Source organism: Adiantum capillus-veneris, chromosome 4 (genome assembly GCF_014529385.1).
Source record: "Adiantum capillus-veneris isolate H3 chromosome 4, ASM1452938v2, whole genome shotgun sequence".
Lineage (NCBI taxonomy): Eukaryota > Viridiplantae > Streptophyta > Polypodiopsida > Polypodiales > Pteridaceae > Adiantum > Adiantum capillus-veneris.
In genome coordinates, this window is record NC_140934.1 from 68,084,509 (window position 1) to 68,108,374 (window position 23,866).

The 23,866-nt window shown below is 45.7% G+C and overlaps 1 protein-coding gene across 1 annotated transcript in view; it reads right to left on the reverse strand.

The window, feature by feature from the left end:
* The window catches only part of LOC147459342 (uncharacterized), a 214,509-nt gene that overhangs the window by 55,264 nt on the left and 135,379 nt on the right, over positions 1–23,866 (reverse strand). Inside the window, exons 22-24 of the mRNA XM_086510636.1 lie at positions 4,547–4,763; positions 4,230–4,442; positions 126–4,141 (exon numbers count right to left, since the gene is read on the reverse strand). Of these exons, the coding sequence (XP_086366762.1) occupies positions 126–4,141; positions 4,230–4,442; positions 4,547–4,763 (4,446 nt within the window). The remainder of the gene's footprint in view (positions 1–125; positions 4,142–4,229; positions 4,443–4,546; positions 4,764–23,866) is intronic.

Consider the following 23,866-nt stretch of genomic DNA (forward strand, 5'->3'; position numbering starts at 1 on the left):
TCACTATGCAAATGCTACAACCATATCAAAGCCAAACTGTTCTATAGATTGATAAACTAGAAGGCTTAAAAATTTTGTCTCTTCCATAAACATTCAGGACCAAGCTGTAAGTTTGAATTACTTACTTTCAAAAGCAGAGAATTCGCAACATGTACCCAATGATCCTCAATTAGTGGATCATAAATTCTGGTGATTGTTTCAAGAAGTCTGCGTCGGGGATCACCACTCAGATGTTTATGCCAAAAGCTTTGCAAACTTTCCCTGATTAGACTGGAATCATCACAGAGTCCTTGAAGTAGGCTGCGAATCAGCATCGCATCATCTGCTATTTCTTTTGTCGTGAAAAGAAATATAAGAATGTCATAGTAGCGTTTGCGGCATTCTACACTATCATGTGTGCTGAATGTCTCATATAAGTTTGGCAAAACCTGCTCAATGATCACTTTCTTATCTGCATCCTTCACCAATTCAGCAACCAGCTGAAGGGATTTCAATTGAGCAATTTCATCCCGATGTGCTAGCATTTTTGAGAGAAACGGCAAGACCAGAGAAAACAGATTGGGAATTGCAGAAGGACATCTTAAAATTATGCTCAGAGAAAGAACCCTAAAGACCCCATGTACACGTGGTAACAGATCAAATATCATGGAGGAATACCCCTCAAAGAAAGAAGGACAATGAAGGGTGATTTTGTCCATTATGGTCAAAAATTGGCCTGTTTCACCTTCCTTAAAGAGCACGAGGAGTACTTGCTTCAGTCCAGTCTCTAAGGACTGATCATGAGAAACGTCCTTCTGTTTCTGAAGAAGCATACCCAATAGCTCTGCAGAAGATTCATAGACAGCTTTCACTCTGAAACTCAAGTTGAAAAGCAACGCCTTGATCAGGTCTTTTTCAGGTATTTGTCTATTATCACATGGATTAAGGCCTACAGACAACATTGCACCAAAAAGTTGCAAGCCAACAACTTTATGCATGGAAACTGCTTTGTCTGTTGCACTAGGATTCTTGCCTCCTGCAGTTATGTGTGAAGCAATTATGCCAGTGTCAAGCGTGACACAATCTTTCCAACTTGCCAGAAATTGATGTATTATCTCAAGGTTTGCTCGCACAACCTGATTTGACTCATGTGAGGCCATCTGGAACAAATGATTTAAAAATCTTGATGCCACGTCTTTGTCTGGGCAATTTGGAAGATTCCATTCTAAAATCATGACACAAACGTCTCTAAGGATGTAATGGAATTTGTTTCCTCCGGAACTTTCAGGGTGTCTCAAGAATGGTTGTAAGATAGGAAGCATCCAGGCACTCCCAAAAGGCTGAAATATTCTTCTAGCCTTAATTACCACCTTAATGATGAAAAGGCTTATATTCATTGCTGTACCAGAATTTGATAGGGTTGAATGTAAAGCTTTCATCCACTCGGGCATCTCCTGAGTGCCAGAAACTTCAAATTTTGCATGGAGGTGCGAAACAGTTTTCAAAACCATTTGGAAGCTTGGATGCTTATCAAAATCATCTTGATCTGTAAGGTCCGTGTCAACAAAACTATGCTCAGCATCTGCTGCATCTTCGTTAGTTTCATTGTACTCTAAGCTTTCTTTCTTAGTATGTGGCGTTCCACCAACAAAACTGTCAATTAATGAGGGCTCCTGACTAAGAGTTGCACCTATGACGTACTGTGAAAATAAGGGTGGTGGTGAAGTCCCATCAAGTCTGTTCTTTGATTTCCTGTCCGCTCGTAAATTTCTGGTAACATCTTGCAAAGATCCAAGTTGAGAAATCTCGACAGGAAAGTTATCATAAACCTGTTTGCAGTCAATCAAATGCTGCCAAAGAGGCCTCCCAGCAAAGTCTTTGAACAAGATTGTGAAAATTTTTTCTTGGTCTTGAGTGCACATCACAATTGCAGCAAGACAATTGTAAGCCTGAACATGAACATCCCGCCATAGGGAAATATTTTCTGTAAAATGATACAATGGAGGGTCGTTCTTTGCCCGGGAGTCATTAGTGGCTACTTGCATCAGCTGCTGGTTTGAGACCAATGGAGTTATGGTGTCTCGAATCACCGCAGCAGTTGCGTTCATGAACAAGCATGAAATAATCATATAACTACATGATTTAACAACAAGAAAATCCTCTTCTCGTTCCATATTCTGTTGCTCTTCCAGTTCATGTTTTTTGGAAATAGTAAGAAAAAAATCTTTAATGTGCTCTGCAAACCAGGTCCGAAGAAAATCTACTGGTGCGTCTTCTAGGATGGGAATCAGTATAAGCTCAGTGATAGCACGCTTCAAGGTTGGAAGTTTTGTTCTGTCATGAAGAGCTTGTAAGCATGCGCTGCAAACAGAAGGCCTCTGGTCAGTAATACTGTTGGCAAATTGTCTTAAGGCTATCACAAGCCTCTTTCTGGCCAACGGTATGCAGTTTTGCAAGATAGGAAACAGCACTTCTAAGAGTTGTGGAGTTTTACTGGAACAGACAGCTGCCAAGAGCCTATCCAGAGTTTGAAGGTAAGTAGCACGTTGAGTCGATCCAGGAGGCAAGTCTGTTTCTCTTACCAGCAACACATTTGTCACTATATTCATTAAAGCAGAAGAAATCTGGGAAACAAAGAGATGCGCACTAGTAGCCATCAGGAAGTGTGGTATCAGGCTAAGCGCACTGTTCTGCACGACAAGGTTCATGCTTCTGTTTGCAGCATTTCCCGGCAGCAAATTCTCAGCAGTGTATGATCCACCTAAAAGTGAATAAAATCTATCCACTACAAAGTGAAAGGAAGGCTGGGTGGGGGACAAGACTGTTTGCCCATCAGCATCAAGCATCAGAAGTTTATACAGCACCTCCAAAAAAAATAGCTTGTCACTGTAAGGAGCATCTGAGCTGCAGCAAGGAACAAGGTATGCCATCTGGTTGACAAACTCATTCAGAAAGCTTTTTACTGTTATCACATTTCCTTCAGTCCTGGAACCGAGATAATCATCCAAAAGTGCATTTACTACAAGACGTGCCGTGGAGTTTTCAGGGGCCTTTTTCAGAAGCAGCGAAAGACTTTCCTTGTAGAAAAATTTGACTTTTTGAATGAGTACCTTGCGAAAGCGCATGTAGAAAACACTTCCAGCTGATTCACTAGAAGAGTTGGATAGAGGTGTTTGATCAAACACTAGCTCCAGTAGTCTGTCAATTTTAATGCCCAGTGAGACTGAAAGGGAAAGGATATCAGATGCTAATGCTTCAAGTGTGCTTGAACAACCACTGCTTAACGAGAAGACAAATGTCAGCAACTTTTCAGCTGTAAGGGAGGACCTTCCCTTGCCTAGAACAGGAAGCAAAATCCCAGCAAGGAGGAGCTGTTGGTACCCTCTGAGCAGATACTTGAAGCTTTCCATTTGTGAACAACTGGAAGACACAAATTGTGGTCCTGAAATGATCAGGTTACCAAGGTCTAAATCTGACCTTTGGGCGAGAAAGTCTTGCAAACACTGTATCACTTTTTCTTTTGACCACAAACAGCATAAAGTGAGGAATTTTAGCACTTTCATGATAAGCCTGCATAATGTCTCCTGATTATGAGAATGAGAAACTCCTCTAAACCCAAACTCCTGGGGAGTTAATAATAAAGAAAAAAGAAGCTCAAGAAATTCTGGGTTATTAATAGGCACAAGTCTAGGTATTAGTTCAGTCATTTCTGGATTTGATATTGTATTATGACCAAATGACTGAGCCTCATCCTCCCTGATTCCAAAGACACTGCAAACAATTTCATTTGTAAAGCTCAAGAAGTGCATGACAGCTCTGCATCTAACTTTTTCGTAGCGTTCAAATTCCATAAGAGTTAGCAATCCTTCAACTTTTGAATTGTGTGTGTGCAGAAAACTCTTCAAAAACTCGTTAATTGAGTCAAACAAATTAGATGTTTTGAGTGAAAGATCCTCGAGAGCAACCAATTCTGTCCTCAAAGCCCAGTCACACCAATGCATAGAGCGAGTAAGAGATCTCATTTCTTGTTCCAAACTTTCAATTTCCAATCGCCCTTTGATTTGTTGTATGAAGCTTAGCTTAGTATTGAAGAAAAAAAATGGCCTATCAAGACTTTTAGATTGCACAAGTGATTGGAGCCAGCTGGACGTTGTTGGAACATCTGCTCATGCAATCGAAAAAACCAATGAATGCAACTTGATCTCAGAAAAGACAGTACCTACACATGGAAAGACATAACCACAGCTTACCCTTTACAGATTGCAAAATTGAACTCAGAAGATACATGCATCTGCCACGGCATTTGTCTTGAGGCCTTATAGTTTGTTTGAATAGCCAGTCTAAAAAATCATCCAGTGTTGTAAACATTGCTCTGTCCTTCCGCTTCATTGCCAGGATAGATATGTTACGCTTTAGTAACCTTTGCAGGTCATCTAGAACTTTACAAACTTGCTTGATTGTACCTTAAATCCATTAGACAATAGCACACAGACATTAAATTTGGTTTAAATCAGCCAACAGATTTAAAATCAGTGAACAGATATATTGATATACAATTAGAGATTACCGATTTGCTCAATGTCATTTTCTGCAATGCGCAAACTCTTGATGCAGAAAAAAAACATCTCCAGCAAGTGTCTGTCTACAATCGATTTATTATCTCTCATGACACGGTATAATCGACTGCAAGCCATAGCAGAACCAAGCCGATGATATGGGTTGGGATGATCCAAACGATTATATAGACGGCGCAGCATTGATGTAACATTTACAAAGTTGTCAACCTTCATAAGAAAGAACCAAGTAAGAATAGTTTTAAAGATCACGAATGTCATGCTAGATTGAAAAAATAGAAATAAAAAAATCAAAAATCGCTATTACAGGTGCAAAGGCTTCAATTGTACACGTAAAATCAACACTTAATTTGGCTTCATCTATAAAATTCCTGGTGAATCACATTTGAGGGCTTAGCTCTAGGATATCAAAATACTCAATGGATGACCTTGCTGGATCTGCATTCCTATCAACATGAATTATCTTGTTGAATCTATCTTTGCTGCCTTAAAAAGGCAGAAGAAAGATCTCTAAATATGCTGTGCTCCTCAAAAAGATTATGTGAAGTAAGAGAAATACTGTGTCACAAACATGGGGAGCCTTGCGGGTCACTACTTTAGGCACATGACTTGCTTTGTGGCCCCGTATTGAAGATCCCTCTGTTAACTGCCCTGAAAACTGTATGTATGTATCATATAATCGGATAAATAGAAATAGTGTGTTTGAACTCAATGAAAACTTCATTGACTAAAGGGAGTTAGTATGCGCAGACCGTGGAGATGGGTGTCCTCCTTTATATGGGCAGCCATCCTTGTGACTACGAACAGTATGGCCGGTAACCCATTAGAAGAGGCACACAATTTCATTTGACATTTACTGGCAATAAAATGGAAGGCAGGCAATGAAGTTGGTAGTGAACAAGACCACCAAAAAGGGTGAAGGTGGTACATAATGCCAGGTCTTCTGTGCCATGTGCCAAGTCCTTGGCTGCTGTGCTTCCCGTACCTCGGGTAGAAGATCTGTTTGATAAGCTACAAGGCTCTACCTACTTCAATAGGATTTAGCACAAGTGCTGACACGAGCTAAGAGATCCCTCCTTTGGGGATGGTCTTCTATAACTCAAGCTGATCAGAATGGTATTGCTTACTGCAATGGTTGGCCTCTAATTCTCAAAGAATATACTCAGTTTTGGATATCTTCCCAAACAATCTTCTTAATAGGCACAACGTTGTCAACTTCACCTAGTTTTTCTTTAAGGCGGTGTAGCAAGCTACAATGTCACTTTCACAGGACAGTTAGTACAGTTTGGACTTTACAGTTGGTCTTTGATCTGGTCGGTTCACACTAGACGGACTCGCTGACAGAGACACAGGGCAGGGATACAGTGGTTTAGTGGACATCGTGGCCAGGTCACCACCGCCAACCAGTGGGGATAGACTTAGGTGCTGTCATTTATGAGCCGTTAGTGGCTCTTTATGGTTGTATATAAGAGTAGTAGAGTTTTGGTCAGGTTTATCTGGACGTAGTCGTCTAGAGTGAGTCTATACACAGAGCACGTCTTCACCATCCCGGCACATCTGAGCCTCGACACCCCCATTGTACCTGTGAGTCCTGGGCTGGAGCTGAGTGTGCTGCCACGCCAGAGTCTGTATCACTTCTTAGAGATAGCCGAGTCATATGTTTTGGTCTGCTGTTGTGTCTTTGTGAGCTCAGTTGATGTATATTGTTTTCTTTCTTTCAGTATGTTTGAGTGAGATTGTCACGCACATTGCACTGAGGACCACCCCCCTGTAGAGAGCACGACACATGATCCGCGCTACAGGTGCTCTTATTTTGGCGATCACGATGGGACCTCAAATGAAGTCTCACTCTTTGTTGAGATACAAATCGTGAAGCTAATTGGTTGTTACCTAGCTCGGCACACTTGCTTGCACTGTGTAGATAGTCTGCTGGTCTGGTTCTCTCTCGCCCTGGTCCAACCAATCCTCGTCCTCGTCCCGTGTCTTGGTCTAGTCCTCGCCCTGGTCCAGTCCTCCTCATCTTGCCTGCTAGGTGGTCTAGTCACTGGTCTTGGACCAAGTGGTCTAGTCACTATCCTCACTTGTCTCGGTCTATACCTGTGTTGTTCAGCCCACAGAGTCTTCTTGCCCAAAGCTTGGTTGGATTGGTGGTCACTGCATGACACATACAAGGCGGTCAGTCGAGCGTCAAAGCGCACTACTAAGCCCTCTGAAGTACTATAACTGAAGACGACCTTTGGTATCTAATAGAAGTCCATTAACCTCATCACCCATACCTCCACATACGACATCCCCCATTCCTTCATCCGGTTTCACATCTTCCAGATCACCTTCTCCAGTAAAGCTCTCTCCTATTCTGCTACAGTAGGCTATTGAGCAACAGGCTCAGCAAGGGGCCATGGAGGCGTTGGCTAGTGTGTTGGCCAAGGTAAACATCAAGTTCCCCACCTTCAAAGGACTCTCTTCAGAAGATGCTGACGACCATGCAAGGAGGTTCGTATCTCTCTGTAGGGGTCGTGGTCTTAACAGAGAAGATGCTTATTTGGTACTTTTTCCATCCACCTTGGACGGCTTAGCAGACAAATGGTACAGCCAGTTTGCAAAGAACCATTTTGCAACTTGGGCAGCCTTAAGACAACAGCTTTGTGCAGCTTTCAGGCTAGGTGACTACCAAGCGAAAGTGTTGGATGAGTTGGCCAACATGGTGCTCCAGCCAGAGGAGACTTTTGCAGAGCTTATGAATAAAACCAAGTCTCTGGTTGCCAAGCTTCCCCAGCAACCCAGTGAATTCATGGTTAAGAAGTGGGTGGAGAAGGCACTCCCCAAAACCTCTCAGCAAAAAATCCGAGAGAGCCTCCGACCTGACGCCACTCTGGAGGAATTCATCGCAACTGCTACTAGGATAGAGGGGGCTAGGAAGCTATTCAACAACTCCCCTCACATAGAGACTCCCTCTGTGTTCTCAGAAAGTAATCCTACAATCCATTGACTTCTTTGCGTAGAGAACTTGAAGCCCTAAAACTACAATGCGCTCTCCAAGAAGAGAAATCAATCTCTCTTAGACAAGAGAAACCATCGCATCTTGAGGCTATGGATCAAATCAAGAGAGAGCTAGAAGAGCTTCGGTCTCAGCACGAGACTAAAGTTATGGTATGGTGGAGCTCTTGTCGCTCTCCAGGACATCCTCCACAGGACTGTCTCCTTCGGGATTATTGCCACTTTTGCGAAAAATCTGGGCACGAAGACAAGGACTGTTACTATATCAAAGGATTGCGTCAAATACAACAAAGTCTAGGTCCTTCTCTCGAACAAGGGCTAGCACCTGCATCCAACATGGTCTCACCCTATGGCCATCAAAACCCGTTGCCACCTCTGCTGACAACACCTCCTATGCAGCAAGGTATGCACAACAACTTTGCATCCCCCAGCTTTTACCATGCTAGTACTCCCTCAATTCCCCAAAGCTTCTACACCTCAGCATCTAGCTCCATGTAGCAACAAGAGCAACGACCACTTCGTCCCCCGTTTCATCCGTCTAATCGGTCAATCTTATGCTACAAATGCGGTGAATATGGGCATTACCAAAGTAAGTGTCCTTTACCTGAAGGGTCTCCTCCTTGCAGACATTGTCCGGAGTCTAAGGACCACTACAGTAAGGATTGTCCCAAGCAAAGGGCATCCTCATCTTCAAGCCCGAATCAAAACCAACAAGAGTTCACATTCCCGAAGATCAATCTAATCACAGTGAACACCGCCCCTCAGCCAGCACCTGCTACACATACAGTTCGGCCACAACAAGTGGCAGAGCCCGCTAGCGTGCTCACTCGGGCACAAAGAGCAGCCCTGGGTTTAACCTTGCCAACAGGACCATCTTGTCCATCACTTCCGCAACCTGATCAAACTGTCGAACCCTTAAGTGGTGAAAAGAATAGGCCAATCTCTATGCTTGCGGACATTGATGGAGCCTTCCTGGCAACAGTAGCTGACTTGCAGCAGGTCAAAGTTTCCGAGGAGGCCTAGATTGTAGGAGCTAAGCCCACAGCGGAAGCAATCTTGAAGAACACCTTTCAACAAGTGTCCCTTTATGAGATGCTCCGGCTAGATGCAACCCTCAAAAGTGACACCCTCTCAATAATTCAGTCTCTGTACCCTGGTACAAGGCCTAGTGGCGGGCACCTGCCTGTGTAGCCCTTGGAGTCCTACATGATTTCATATCCAACTGCTCCCCTCACCGACTACAAAAGTCCTCGTCTGACTGTATCTATTCTTGGGCATCAATTCTCAGGCGTCATAGTGGATGGTGGATCTGGAATCAATCTAATGCCAGAATTTACTATGTCGACCTTAGGTCTGCAACCTACCCGCCCTACTCAATTCACTGTTACATTGGCAGACCAGAGGACAGTCTACCCTGTGGGCATAGTAGAGAAGGTGCCTCTGAGGATACAAGACTTCACATTTAGCTTGGATTTTGTGGTGGTCAGTCTTCCTCAGGTGGAGGGAGGATTTCCTTTACTGATTGGTAGACCATGGTTGCGGCATACTAAGGCACTTCATGATTGGGGAAACGACGCCATGTGGATACATACTCCTGGCTCCCAAATGCAACCAATTCGGCTCGAAGGAGGGATGGATCCAGTGGCTCATCACAGCTCATTGTCAGTACAGTCCAACCCCGACCCTGAGCAACCCATCCCACCTGACGGGTCTGACGAGGACCTGCTACAGTGGTTGGAAGCTATCGATGCCATGCTACGTGGTCTCTATTCAAAACTCACCTGTGCCGGTAACACTCTCTCTCCCAACTCCTCACGAGGACACAAATGTCCCAAGTCCTACAGCAGACTGTAGTCCTACAACAGACAGTGGACCAGTCGAAGAAGTAAGTGTGTCAGCTCCAAATTCTCATGATTCAAATGGTCCTTCGATAGAAGCCCTCGGCCTCGGGGAACCTATAACACATCACAAAAGGGAGAAGAAATCTCCTCTGCATGAACTCGCCAAAGATCTCCCCCTTCCTCTAACATCTCCCAGGTCGGATGCCTCGCCCCTTCAAAAGCACTTTGTTATGTCTGGGTCTGAAGATTTACCCTTCGAGGAGCTTCCACCAGGATGGTTACAAAAAGAGTTTGCGGAGTTTCCAATCGATCAAACACCAGCACATGATGTCTCGAAGCTCCAAGAGGCAGCTCACTTCTCATCTTCGGAAGCACCCTCTCCAGCTATACCTCCTGACCCGGTCAAAGAAGTCAACCTGGGAGATCCTGATAACCCTGAACACGTACTCTTAGTAGCTTGGTTATGGGAGCATCCCGTGTTACTCAATCAGGTAGTCTCTTTTACACACTCTTTAAAGATGTTTTTGCCTGGTCCTACAAGGATTTGGAGGGGATCCCACCAGAATTGGGTGTCCACACTATACCTCTGGTTGAAGGGGCTAAGCCTGTAAGAGGCCGAGCTTACAAGCTCAACCCGAAGTATGCTGACGCGGTCAAGTTAGAGTTAGAAAAAATGCAAGAGGCAGGGATCATTGTACCTGTGGAGCACTCTGAGTGGTTATCACCCATGGTGATAGCTCCAAAGAAGCAATCCAATAAAATCCGTGTGCGTAGATTACAGCGCTCTAAGTAAGGTAACTAACCCAGATGGTTTCCCCACACCTTTCACTTATCGTGTGCTTGAAGATGTAGCAGGATATGTATTGTACAGTTTCATGGACGGATTCAGTGGATACAATCAGTTGGGCATTCATCTAGGTGATCGGTTGAAAACGGCTTTTTGTGACTCCCTGGGGTATTTTTATTTACACTAGAATGTCTTTTGGGTTGAAAAACGCTCCACCTTCTTTCAATCGGGCGGTATATCTCACCTTTTGTCCTCTGCTTACGGATCATCTTCGCATCTTCATGGACAATTTTTTGACCTTCTCAGGTGCTCAATGTTCAACCCTAGTGGAAAATCTAGACGAACACCTCGCTTAGCTCTCTGCTGTCTTCCTCGGATGCAGAGAGGCACGCCTAAAGCTAAATCCTAACAAATGTCATTTTTTGGTCATTGAGGGCACACTTCTAAGCCATGTGGTGTCTACTAAAGGCTTAGCGCTTGACCCAGAGAAAATCATGGCAATCTTAAAGTTACCACCTCCCATCAGCCCAAAAGGGGTGCAGAGCTTTGTAGGCCATACAGGCTATCATCGCCGGTTTATACGCATGTATGTACAGGTGGCTCAACCCCTAACCCGCCTAAACAGTGCTACCGTTCACTTTCTCAATGGTCGAATGCAAAGGCTGAAGCTTTTGCATACCTCAAAAAACGCCACACTGAAGCGCCTATCCTAGTGGCTCCAAATTGGTCTCTCCCTTTCCATGTGCATACTGATGCCAGTCAACTGGCTGTGGGGGCTGTGCTGACTCAGCCTAGTAATGAGTACAACCTGGATCGCCCTGTTTAATATGCAAGTCGTCTACTCACCAAAGCAAAGCGCAACTATAGTACCATAGAAAGGGAAGGTTCGGCTATTGTGCATACTCTACAACAATTTCGGCATTATTGAGCATCTCGTAAGCCTGTACGGGCGAACTATCCCACCTTTGATTTTTATACTCATACCACTGCTCGTCTGGAAGCAGGTAGGCCCAGGTATCCTTAAACCGAACGACCAGTAACGCCCCTATGTGGGTGTCTAGCTCGAGGTCCAACTCGGCCGTTTCTCCTCTATATTCGCCCGCCTGCTCCTCTACTCGTTTTTCAAGGATCTTCAATAGGTCGAGCTCCTTTTCCTTCTCAAAGGGGGGTCGCAAAGATAGCGAGCTTGAAAGAGGAGGGTCTCCTTTTGCATAGCCCGGTTACCCATCACCTACCCGTAAAGAGTGTTCCACCGGGTACCCTTAAGAATAGGCGCTCTAACCTCAGCTACGCAGCCCTCCTGGGCAGGCCAGAGAGGACGCGGGAACACGCCTATCCCGGCAAGGGCGGCCCTCTTATCGACCTCACGGCCCTCTCCCAAGATGGTTATTCTCCCGCTGGAAAAATACTCTACACGGGTGCCTACTAAACACAAACCGCCCTTCATAGGTTTCTCCCAGAGGGGAATCCCCCGCCCCCAAAGACGAAGGCCACCTGAGGGAGTCCTTTCCTGTATAAAGGAACCGTCATTCCCAAGGTAGTTTCTAATTGCGCACGCAACAAAGGGATCGTCCACATCTATAAGGCCAATTCCGTGAGGGAACGAATCCACATCCAGCCCTATAGACCCTCTGGGATGTGGTGCCCTTGTCACCAGCCAGTGGAAATTCCACTTTTGTTTATTTTCTCTTTCTTTGGGAAATTTCGTTTGTTTTACCTTTTGGGAACACCCCTCTGGAAATCTAACTGCCCTGCATTGCATAGCCAGTGTGGAACTGTTCAGAGAGAGTCCAGGCATGAGGGCTAAAGAGCACTAAGGTTGGACAAGAACTATGGTTAGCCAAAGTGGGGTCATTGGCCAGCCAAAGCGGAATCCTTTGCTACATATGCTACATTTCAGTTCTGGGTGTGGCTGCAGTGTACAAAGAGGGTCAGATGACCTAGAAGAATGTAATGGCAGAAACTCCTAAATTTTAGGGACTGCTATTTTTGGACGGCAAAATGTCTTGTCGTCATTACGTGCAGCTTGACATGGGGATCATTTTGTTACTCTGTGGCCAAGTCAACAGAGGCTGCAGGTGAGATATTTTTAGACCCGAGGGTTTAAAGCGGGAAAATGCACAAATGAGTGACACTTGGCACTCTGAGGCCAGTTTACTACTTAAAGAGAAGGCAAAAACGTGATTTTTCAACTGTGCGCTCGTTTTTGAGTGCTGTCACAGGTGGGAGAGCTTCAATGGAGTGCTGGCTTACCCTCTATGTACAGTGAGGTGCAGGATGTCATGACTTGCACACCTCTCACTGCTCTCTCTCTCTCCTATTCTTTATGGTTATGCCCCTCTAGTGGGCTTTTCATTTGATCAATGTACAGTTATGTGGGTTCATGCGCGATTGCCGAGGCAAGAGCCTCTTGCACAGGTACAGGTGATTCGGAGAGGTTTCACGTGTGAAATCTCGTCCGATTCAAAGGGCAAGTAGCCCTACAAGTGCGGGAGCTCGAGGACTTGCTACGGATGCGACCCGCACGCGAAACGGAGCCCAAAACAGTGAATTACAGCCTGCTGTGTATTTTTGCAGGTTTAGGGTTTTGGCCCTAAACGGACCCTAATACCCCCAGGAGGTTTGGGGACGCAAGGGGACCGTTGTACATGTGATCTGGCGCATTTTCGGGGCAGAAAACAGAGAATTCAGCGTGCTGCAGATTCTCGCCAGGTTTTGCAAAGTGTGCGTATGCGTCGGGAAAGTCATCCAATGCGTGGGAATACTAACTGTGAAGGGTCCTAGTAGAGTTATGTTGCCGAAATCAGGCCAGAACAATTAAAATTCAGCCAACATTGTGCGGGGCAGCTTGTAGGGAACCACAGCTTTTATTCCCTCTTTTAAAGAATAAAGAAATACCGAAAGGGGGGCCTATTTAGGGGCCAATCTGGTGTCTGACTCGCATACAAATGCATTTTAGTATCTGTATCCCATTCCCCTCTCTTGTGTCATTATAGCACAGGTAGAATAGACGACTAATAATGGGTGAAAGCTAAATCAAGGTTTGAAGTAAAGTCTACCGCCCTTTTTGAAGTTAACAGGCCGGTTACATGGTTCCATCGATGGGATTAAATCACTTTTTCCTCAAAAAGTGAGCCTTGGTCAGTTTGGGTTAAACACACAGAGAGAGTTTGGGATGACCTTGAAAACACAGAGAGTTTGAAAGTAGATCGAGTGGATTTACAGGTGAGAAAGGCTACGAGAGTCTTTCTTTGGATATAGGTGAGAAAGGTTACGAGTCTTTCTTTGGATTTACAGGTGAGAAAGGCTACGAGAGTCTTTCTTTGGATACAGGTGAGAAAGGCTACGAGTTTTTCTTTGGATACAAGATGAATGGCAACAAGGAAGAGGGTTCCTCTTCAGAGGATAGACAACCTAGTCCAATTGCACATGAAATTGGCGAGAGTTCAGGCCAAGCAGAGAAAGCTTTGCAGGTTGTTATTGCTGTGACCATGTTCAAGCAATTGATAGAGAATCCAAGATTTATGGAGTTCATACAATCTTCATCAATAGCACATCAAGTTCAAGGCAGTTTTGGCATGCCAGGAACAGTGTTTAGGGGTATGCAAGGTATGGTGTCCAACCCCATGTATGCAAACATTGGTTTGCACCCAGGGTTTCAGGGCACACAAGGTCAGTTTGGGGTGTCACAAGGCAACTTGGGTATGGCTGGTTTTTCAATCCCATCAGTGAATATGACACCTGGACATCAACATGTTACTAGCCAGGGAGTACAGATGGCTCCCACGGGTGTACCCATTATGCAAACTGTCTCTTTTGACAATTTGGAGTCAATGGATAAGCTAAAGCCATACAAAGAAGATGATCAGTGAGTCCATTGACACATTCAATGGCTTTGATGAGAGGACAAAGGTTTTCTCTTTCCTAGAACAGTTTGACAAAGCATTTGTTGGAAGGAGCATTTAAAGTCAGGAACGCAGCCATTTTTCTGGAAAAAAAAAAAAAATGCAAGTCAGTGGTGGAATACACTGTTGTTACAAGGACAGACTCCTTCCACTTAGAATGATTTCATACAGGTACCGAATTAGTTAAAGGCTAATTCAAAACAGGTACAGGATGATTTAACAAGATTTCTTGCGAGAAATCTCGTGTAAATCAAAGGGCAAGTAGTCCTACTCATGCAGAGGATCAAAGGCTACGATTGGTGCGATTGGCACGCAAAACAGAGCCCGAAAGAAGAAAATACAGCTTGCTATATCTTCCTGCAGATTTAGGGTTTTGACCCTATTTGATGCCTTTTTGTCCCAAGAGCTTCGGGGAAGCTAGAGGACAGTAATACAAGTGATCTGGAGCATTTTAGGAGCTAAAAACAGAGAATTCAACATGCTGAATTTCCAGGACAGGTTTGCAAAAGTGCTCTATTATGCGTGGATAATCACTTGGATATGTGGATTTTTGGTTATGAAGGTTTCTACTACAGTTATGCTGCCAAAATTGGGTCAAAAAGAGAATTCTCAGCCCAATAAAAGTGACAGCATAAGGGTAGATCACAGGTTAATCTCCAAAGATCAAGATGAAGAGCAGAGAAAGATTGTTTTCGATGCTCAGTATACAAATTAGTGATATTGCATAAAGGCTGAAATTGCCTGAGAGTTGCAAGATTCACAATGCGTTTCACGTGAGTCTTCTCAGACCCTATGTGGGTGATGTGCCAGAAGATATGCCACCTGAAGATCAGCCGGAAGTCGAGGAACTTGACGAGATCTTGGTCTCGGAACAGATTTTGGCACATAAAGAAAGAAAAGAAAAGGCAAGGTTGCAAGGTGCTGTTTGGTAAAGTTCAAAAGCTATTAACCTCTGGATGTCGAGTGGATGGAAAAAAGTGAACTTGCAGAGTCACTAAAAGTATGGGAACTTAAAACCTTGGTTTGCAACCTACCTTGACCCCTTGAGATTCAGAGCTACATGGATTATGAGTGTGACAATGGCTTCTGAAAGAAATGATGTACATGTTACTTACAGTGAGCTCAAATGAAGTGCATGTTACATGAATGTTAGAGTTGTACCGATTGTCAGTTTGACAATTGCTCTTATGGAATGTCCAAAAGTTTGGTTAGTGCTACATAAGTGAGTATTTCTTGTCAATTTGTCAAGGATACAGTAATTGCTTCTATTAAAGGGTACATGTGCAACTGCATTCTTACACTGTCGGTTTGGGTATGCTCGAAAGTGTTACTGGATCCAACGTGTACTAAAAGACAGTGGCAAAATGCGTCACTACCATTTTGTCATTGGAAAGTTAATGACTCAAAGCAATGGCAGAGTGCGAAGCTACCACTATGTCATTGGGACAGGGTTCACGCGCAGGCAATACATGTGTCGATGAAATGTTGAATACACCAGGGTTGACAATGAGCATGTATGTGTCGTACATGTGTCGACAAGGTGTTGAATACACCCGAGTGCTGATTGTAAGCATGTACGACATAGGTGCAAACGAGGACGTTTGAGATTTCAAGAGAGGGGTATGTCACTAGTCAGTGGCAATTCCACTTTTGTTTATTTTCTCTTTCTTTGGGAAATTTCGTTTGTTTTACCTTTTGGGAACACCCCTCTGGAAATCTAACTGCCCTGCATTGCATAGCCAGTGTGGAACTGTCCAGAGAGAGTCCAGGCATGAGGGCTAAAGAGCACTAAGGTTGGACAAGAACTATGGTTAGCCAAAGTGGGGTCATTGGCCAGCCATAGCGAAATCCTTTGCTACATAGGCCACATTTCAGTTCTGGGTGTGGCTGTAGTGTACAAAGAGGGTCAGATGACCTAGAAGAATGTAATGGCAGAAACTCCTAAATTTTAGGGACTGCTATTTTTGGACGGCAAAATGTCTTTGCGTAATGTCGTCATTACGTGCAGCTTGACATGGGGATCATTTTGTTACTCTGTGGCCAAGTCAACAGAGGCTGCAGGTGAGATATTTTTAGACCCGAGGGTTTAAAGCGGGAAAATGCACAAATGAGTGACACTTGGCACTCTGAGGCCAGTTTACTACTTAAAGAGAAGGCAAAAACGTGATTTTTCAACTGTGCGCTCGTTTTTGAGTGCTGTCACAGGTGGGAGAGCTTCAATGGAGTGCTGGCTTACCCTCTATGTACAGTGAGGTGCAGGATGTCATGACTTGCACACCTCTCACTGCTCTCTCTCTCTCCTATTCTTTATGGTTATGCCCCTCTAGTGGGCTTTTCATTTGATCAATGTACAGTTATGTGGGTTCATGCGCGATTGCCGAGGCAAGAGCCTCTTGCACAGGTACAGGTGATTCGGAGAGGTTTCACGTGCGAAATCTCGTCCGATTCAAAGGGCAAGTAGCCCTACAGGTGCGGGAGCTCGAGGACTTGCTACGGATGTGACCGGCATGCGAAACGGAGCCCGAAACAGTGAATTACAGCCTGCTGTGTATTTTTGCAGGTTTAGGGTTTTGGCCCTAAACAGACCCTAATACCCCCAGGAGATTCGGGGACGCAAGGGGACCGTTGTACAGGTGATGTGGCGCATTTTCGGGGCAGAAAACAGAGAATTCAGCGTGCTGCAGATTCTCGCCAGGTTTTGCAAAGTGTCCATATGCGTCGGGAAAGTCATCCAATGCGTGGGAATACTGACTGTGAAGGGTCCTAGTAGAGTTATGTTGCCGAAATCAGGCCAGAACAGTTCAAATTCAGCCAAGATTGTGCGGGGTAGCTTGTAGGAAACCACAGGTTTTATTCCCTCTTTTAAAGAATAAAGAAATACCGAAAGGGGGGCCTATTTAGGGGCCAATCTGGTGTCTGACTCGCATACAGATGCATTCTAGCATCTGTATCCCATTCCCCTCTCTTGTGTCATTATAGCACAGGTAGAATAGACGACTAATAATGGGTGAAAGCTAAATCAAGGTTTGAAGTAAAGTCTACCGCCCTTTTTGAAGTTAAGAGGCCGTTTAAATCCCTTACCGTGCAATCTCCTACTAAATCCTCTCTGATAACCTTCCGTTCTTCTCCGTTGGGAGACGTGTTCCCTTTTGGAAAAACAGGTGGCACCCGTAGTTTAGTTGACATCGTGGCCAGGTCACCAATGCCAACCAGTGGGGATAGACTTAGGTGCTGTCATTTATGAGCCGTTGGTGGCTCTTTATGGTTGTATATATGAGTAGTAGCGTTTTGGTCAGGTTTATCTGGACGTAGTTGTCTAGAGGGAGTCTATACACAGAGCACGTCTTCACCATCCCGGCACATCTCAGCCTCGACACCCCCATTGTACCTGTGAGTCCTGGGCTGGAGCTGAGTGTACTGCCACGCCAGAGTCTGTATCAGTTCTTTGAGATAGTCGAGTCATATGTTCTGGTCTGCTGTTGTGTCTTTGTGAGCTAAGTTGATGTCTATTGTTTCCTTTCTTTTCAGTCTGTTTGAGTGAGATTGTCACGCACATTGCACTGAGGACCACCCACTGTAGAGAAAACGACACATTATCCCCGCTACAGGCGGCTCACATGAAATACTAGATGCACACTAACATCCGAGGAAAGCGGCAACTTATAGGCAACACAGCCTATTTTCGATGCGATCAAGAATGGACCACAAAATCTAGTTGAAAGCTTATAATGCTTCACAGTTCGCACAATCTTGGAATCTTTGGTTATCTTCAGATAGACCCATTGTCACACGTCTAGAGTCCTTCGAGACCTCTTTTGATTAGCATGAGTAGTAACTTAATCACGAGCTATCCTTACACTATGCTTACCAGTTTATGCATTTCTTGCATATCATACAAGAAATCACGTGCTTGATGATCTTTGACTTTCTCTAAGCCAACAACAATAGGGGGTTTAGGCTCAAATCCATACATCAACATGAATATGCTAAATCTAGTAACAGAATGCTTGCTACTATAATAGGCAAACTCTAATTGTAGAAGATACCTTCCCCAATCATGCTTCCTGTGAGAGACATGTACGCTCAACATGTCTTCCGACATTTGATTCATCCTTTGATTTTGCACATCCAACTTTAAATGATCAGAGAATAACATAGTCAACTTCGTCTGAGGTGAGTAAATACATCTTGCAAAAATCGTTCAGAGAACTTTGCCATGATCACTGACAATATCCTCTTGAAATATCCTCCGGCAAACCATATAGCTTATAGAGGTAATCGATGAATAAAGTTCCCAACTCATGGTTTTCTACGGTCGATTTTGTTGATATAAACTTCACCATTTTTGTGAGTCTATCAACCACAACTCAAATGGCATTATTGCCACAACTACTATTTGGCAAAACAACCATAAAATCCACAGCAATACTCTGCCACTTGGCATCGAAGATTTCTAATGGATGTGGCAGGCTAGCTTTCTTAAGGAACTTTGCCTTGTTGACCTAACGCTAAGTGCATGTTACAAGTTTGTGGCGTGGCATGCCCAATTGGAAGGATTGGCCAAGGGGACAACAGGTTAAGAGATTAAAAACTTTAACCCAGAAGAACTTTGAAGGTATGGCTATGGGCTCGAGGAGGGGAGGGAGGGAGGGGGGGGGGGGGGGGGGGGGGGGGGGGGGGGTTTAGAGTTTTAAAAACCTAACCCTACCAACTTGAAGAGTACCGGCGGAGGGGCCCACAACCTTAACAACTGACAAAAGCATAAGGGTTGACTACAAATCTCGTAAATTGCGTTGACCTACTACCATGGAACCTGTACGATAGATCTCGAATTTTGCACTGACATGCTCATGTGGTACTACTATATGGAATCCCGGATTTTATGCTAGCTGATCTGACAGTTGGACGCCATGCTTTTTGGGAAGCAGATGCTTTTAGATGAGAGCTTCTGGGGCTCTACCTTTGGGCATCCCTTGTTCTGTTTATAAGCGTATTGAGGGCCACTCTTCAGAGAGCATCTAGACGCAAAGTCTCGGAGAGGTGGACCCTCGGGGAGTAGAACCTTTGCGAAGGAATAATAAAGAAATACCGGAAGGGGTGCCAATTTAGGGTCAGTGCCTCTAAGGATGCAACTACGCTGTTCCGTGTTGACTCTCCTCTCTCTCTCTCTCTCTCTCTCTCTCTCTCTCTCTCTCTCTCTCTCTCTCTCTCTCTCACACACCGTGGATGAGATTGATGAGATCCGCCAAAGACCGATGCTTGATCTCCTGTGATTTAGCTATTTAGCTATCCCAGCCAACTGCTTACTTTGTTTAGTTCACATCCAGCAGCTTAGGATTCCATAGTATTTTTGTTTTGTTATGTTGTTATTTTGTTACTCTGACCTTTGTATCAGATCCACCACGTTGTAACTTTCTGGTCTCATAGGTCACTTTGGCCTTTTCAAGACGTTAACATTTCATTTCATCTCTCTCTCTCTCTCTCTCTCTCTCTCTCTCTCTCTCTCTCTCTCTCTCTCTCTCTCTCTCTCTCTCTCTCTCTCTCTCTCTCTCTCTCTCTCTCTCTCGATGAGATTCGCCAACGACCGATGCTAGATCTCTTGTGATTCAGCTATCCCAACAAGCCGCCCATTTTTTGCTTAGTTTTTTGCTTGGCTCACATCGACCAACTTATGACCCCATAGTATATATCTTGTTTTGTACTGTTGTTAGGTTATCTTGTTACTCTGACTTGGTATCAGATCCACCACTTTGTAACTTTCGGGTCTCATAGGTCATTATGGCCTTTTGAAGACGTTAATATAACATTTCATTTCATTTCATTTCTCTCTCTCTCTCTCTCTCTCTCTCTCTCTCTCTCTCTCTCTCTCTCTCTCTCTCTCTCTCTCTCTCTCTCTCTCAACATGCTGGTATGGGGAGATGACATCATGGTTTCAAGCACATGGGTTCAGCATCGACAGGCTGCCACCATTCCATTACTCATTGGATGCACCATCTCTCACTCTTACACAGTCAGAGATCACCAAGCTCATCCGCCAAGACCTGACCCAACTAGACACCAGGAGGACATGGATACAACCAACACAGGAATTGGGCACGAAGATGGATTTCTACAGAGACCACCTTCTCCAGCTTACGGAAGATGGTTTTGTGACGAGACCCAAATACATGGACACCCACTTGTCTCATGGGATACGATGTGCTATTGGCCAGTTACGCACATCCTCTCACCAATTGCGGATTGAAACTGGGAGATACAGCGGAGTACCAGCAGAAGACAAGACATGCCCCTTGTGTAACATGGAACCTGAGACAGAGCTACACTATACATGCCGCTGCCCCGTCTACTACGAGATACGAGGCCGATTCCACTGCCTGTTCAGAGAGGGTTTTGGACCACTCTCAAGAGTCATGGGATACGAAGATCAGAGATGTTTGGGTTTGTTCTTGCTCGAGCTGTGCAGACACAGAGATAGCCTGATGAATGGAGAGGCTACCCACTCTCAAAGACGGATCACAGACTTTTTCAGAGTAGACACGGGACAGCCGCAAGAGCCACTCCCACAGCAGAGCTCCCCCTCGTCTCACACCAGAGGCACACTGATTGACCGAGCGATTGAATTGGGGAAATCCAGGTGCCAGCGACTGCGAAGAACTACACAGCATTGACGGAGGCTACGACAAAAAATCCGGAGCACGCTGGTCAGGCATGTACGACACCCGATCAGACTACCCATTTTTTGCTTAATTTGTTGCTTGGCTCACATCGACCAGCTTAGGACCCCATAGTATATATCTTTGTTTTGTACTGTTGGTAGGTTATTTTGTTACTCTGACTTTGTATCAAATCCACCACTTTGTAACTTTCTAGTCTCATAGGTCACTATGGCCATTTGAAGACATTAATATAACATTTCATTTCTCTCTCTCTCTCTCTCTCTCTCTCTCTCTCTCTCTCTCTCTCTCTCTCTCTCTCTCTCTCTCTCTCTCTCTCTCTCTCTCTCTCTCTCTCTAGCCGGGCAGCTCATCGTCTTCAAAGGTTGTTTGCTTGCGTGCACAGGCAGCGGGACACTCCCACGGAGGAAGCGGGACACGCATAGGTCATTATGGCCTTTTGAAGACGTTAATATAACATTTCATTTCATTTCATTTCATTTCTCTCTCTCTCTCTCTCTCTCTCTCTCTCTCTCTCTCTCTCTCTCTCTCTCTCTCTCTCTCTCTCTCTCTCTCTCTCTCTCTCTCTCTCTCTCTCTCTCTCTCTCTCTCTCTCTCTCTCTCTCTCTCTCTCTCTCTCTCTCTCTCTCTCTCTCTCTCTCGGTAAAACCAAGGTCATGGTATTTAATATCACCCCACAGTGGATCAAGAGGTCAGCGCCCGCATTCACATACGGCCAGGAGACAGTGGAGTATACAGATGCTTATACTTACCTTGGAGTGGTTTTTAGTGGGCCAGCATTTTCATTGAGGAGGGCAGCAGAGACTAGATTGTCCAGAGCCCATTCAGCATTGGGTAAATTGGAAAGGATGTGTTCATAGGTTCAGTTTCAGGAGCCTCGGACGAAGCTCTGGCTCTTTGACACTTTGGTGGCTTCTGTATTGCTTTATGGAGCTGAGATTCGGGGACCTTCATTGGATCATCACAGAAGGACAGGCCGCACTGATGGATGGGGGAAAGAAGCCTCTGGTCTCTATGATCTCGCGGCTCATTAGAGCTAAGGCTTCAGTACCAGGTGCTATTGTCCGAGCAGAGCTAGCTACCCCCCACTAGTGGTTGAGGTGCTCACCAAATCTGTCTCCTTCATACACCGCATGTGGGAACTTCCCAGAGACAAATATGCCCGTCTTGCACTTGAGTCCTGTCGACAGTTAGCCATGCAGGGAGATACAGCATGCTGGTATGGGGAGATGAAATCATGGTTTCAAGCGCATGGGTTCAGGATAGCCAGATTGCCCCCCTTCCAGTACTCATTGGATGCACCCTCTCTGACTCTTACACAGTCCGAGATCATCCGCCAGGACCTAACTCAGCTAGACACCCGGAGGACATGGCTATAGCCAGCACAGGAGCTGGGCACGAAGATGGCTTTCTACAGAGAGCATCTTCTCTAGCCTATGGAGGACGGTTTTCTGACGAGGCCCAGATACATGGACACCGACTTGTCTCATGGGATACGGTGTGCTATTGGCCAGATATGCACATCTTCACACCAGCTGCGGATCAAGACTGAGAGATACACCAGCGTACCAGCAGAGGCCAGGACATGCCCCCTTTTTTTTTCCGAGAAAAAGATCCTTCTATTAGTTACTGAAATTGCCCATAGGGCTATAACCACCTCTTCAAGAGAGGGCTACAACAACCATGGTGGGAGACTCTCCCAATGAAAAAACCAGAATATGTACAATGGGGCTAAATCAAGAAATGGGGGGAGGGAAAAGCCACACGGGTGGTTGGTAATGCCATCGGAGTACACCCTGAACTATGGTGTAGAAAGGCCCAGGGCGCCAGAGTCAAAGGAAAGCCTCGCGGCGCTCCCGCATGCGGTCGGAGCTGCCCTGTAGTCCCTCAAGCTGTCCTCTGAGAGTATGGATCAACTCTAGCCAAAAGTCACGAACAGTCTCTGCTGGTGGCATAGAGCGACCCTCAAAGATGCGGAAACAGCAGGCCCGCCAGATGAACCAGAGTGTCAGGCCACTGATGAGCTCCCAACACTCCTCTCTCTCACTGCACCACTCCTGTGGAGTAAGCTCTGTAGCAGGCTGGAGTGTAGGTCTCCCCTCCTGCATCACTATCATCCTGCTAGTGGAAGATAGCTCAAACTGAAGTGTCGGGCCCCTGAGGGTGGACCAAGCCGCTGCCCCCCAAGTGTACTGTCGAGCCGTGGAGAGAGCAGGCATCAGCCGAAGAACTCGTAGCCACACCAGCTGGGCCGAGGGACAGTCCCAAAGACAATGACGCTGACTCTCCACTAAATGGTCACAAGCTGCACATGCGGCCAAGAGACCACTATGCACTAGCCAACTCCCTACTGCTGTAGCTCTGTATGCGACTAGCCACTGAAACAAGGTGACTCACCTCTCCCAAAAGGCTGCCAAGAACTCAACTGTGAGACCCTCCTCCTGCCAATGAGGTGCAGCAGCGGGGCGGGCCTCTCTCTGTGCTGCTAGTATATGACGTCCTGGTCGAACAGTGTACTGAAAGAACGGGACTCTTGGGTGGTTTGTAGAAGAGAAGGGGTTCATCCATAGCCACTCACCAGGATCCCACTGTACTTGTGCCAATGGACAACACTCCCAAGCCCACAGCCTCCAATGTCCAGTCTCAAGAGCTGTTGGGTCAGGGTCTATGACGCAAGTCCTCCCACAGATGCCCACTACTCGGATCCTCTGAAAACAACACTCTGCTACCTGCGGAGCCTCTACTGCAACTCACTATAGTCGTTCCCCACCCTAAAGCTCGAAGAACAGGGCTGGGACAGTCTCTAAGCATGCCCTGACTGAGATGAGAACCTCCAATCGTGTAAAGGCTCCCATCCACCGGGGTGCTACTGGCTCGAGAGGCGTGAGCCACTCAGCCTGGAATTGACTCTAAGATGTCCTGACACATGCTCTGCACCCCTCTCATGCCCTGTAGCTGGAGCCCCTACACCTCCTCTGACAAACCTGTGAACTTTAGCCAATCACCGAGAGAGCGCGCTGGACCTGCTGCCATGGGACCCCAGGAAACATGAGGCCGACTACCAACCAAGTGGCCTCTCTGAGTGCTAACCATGGGGTTCCAGACGAGG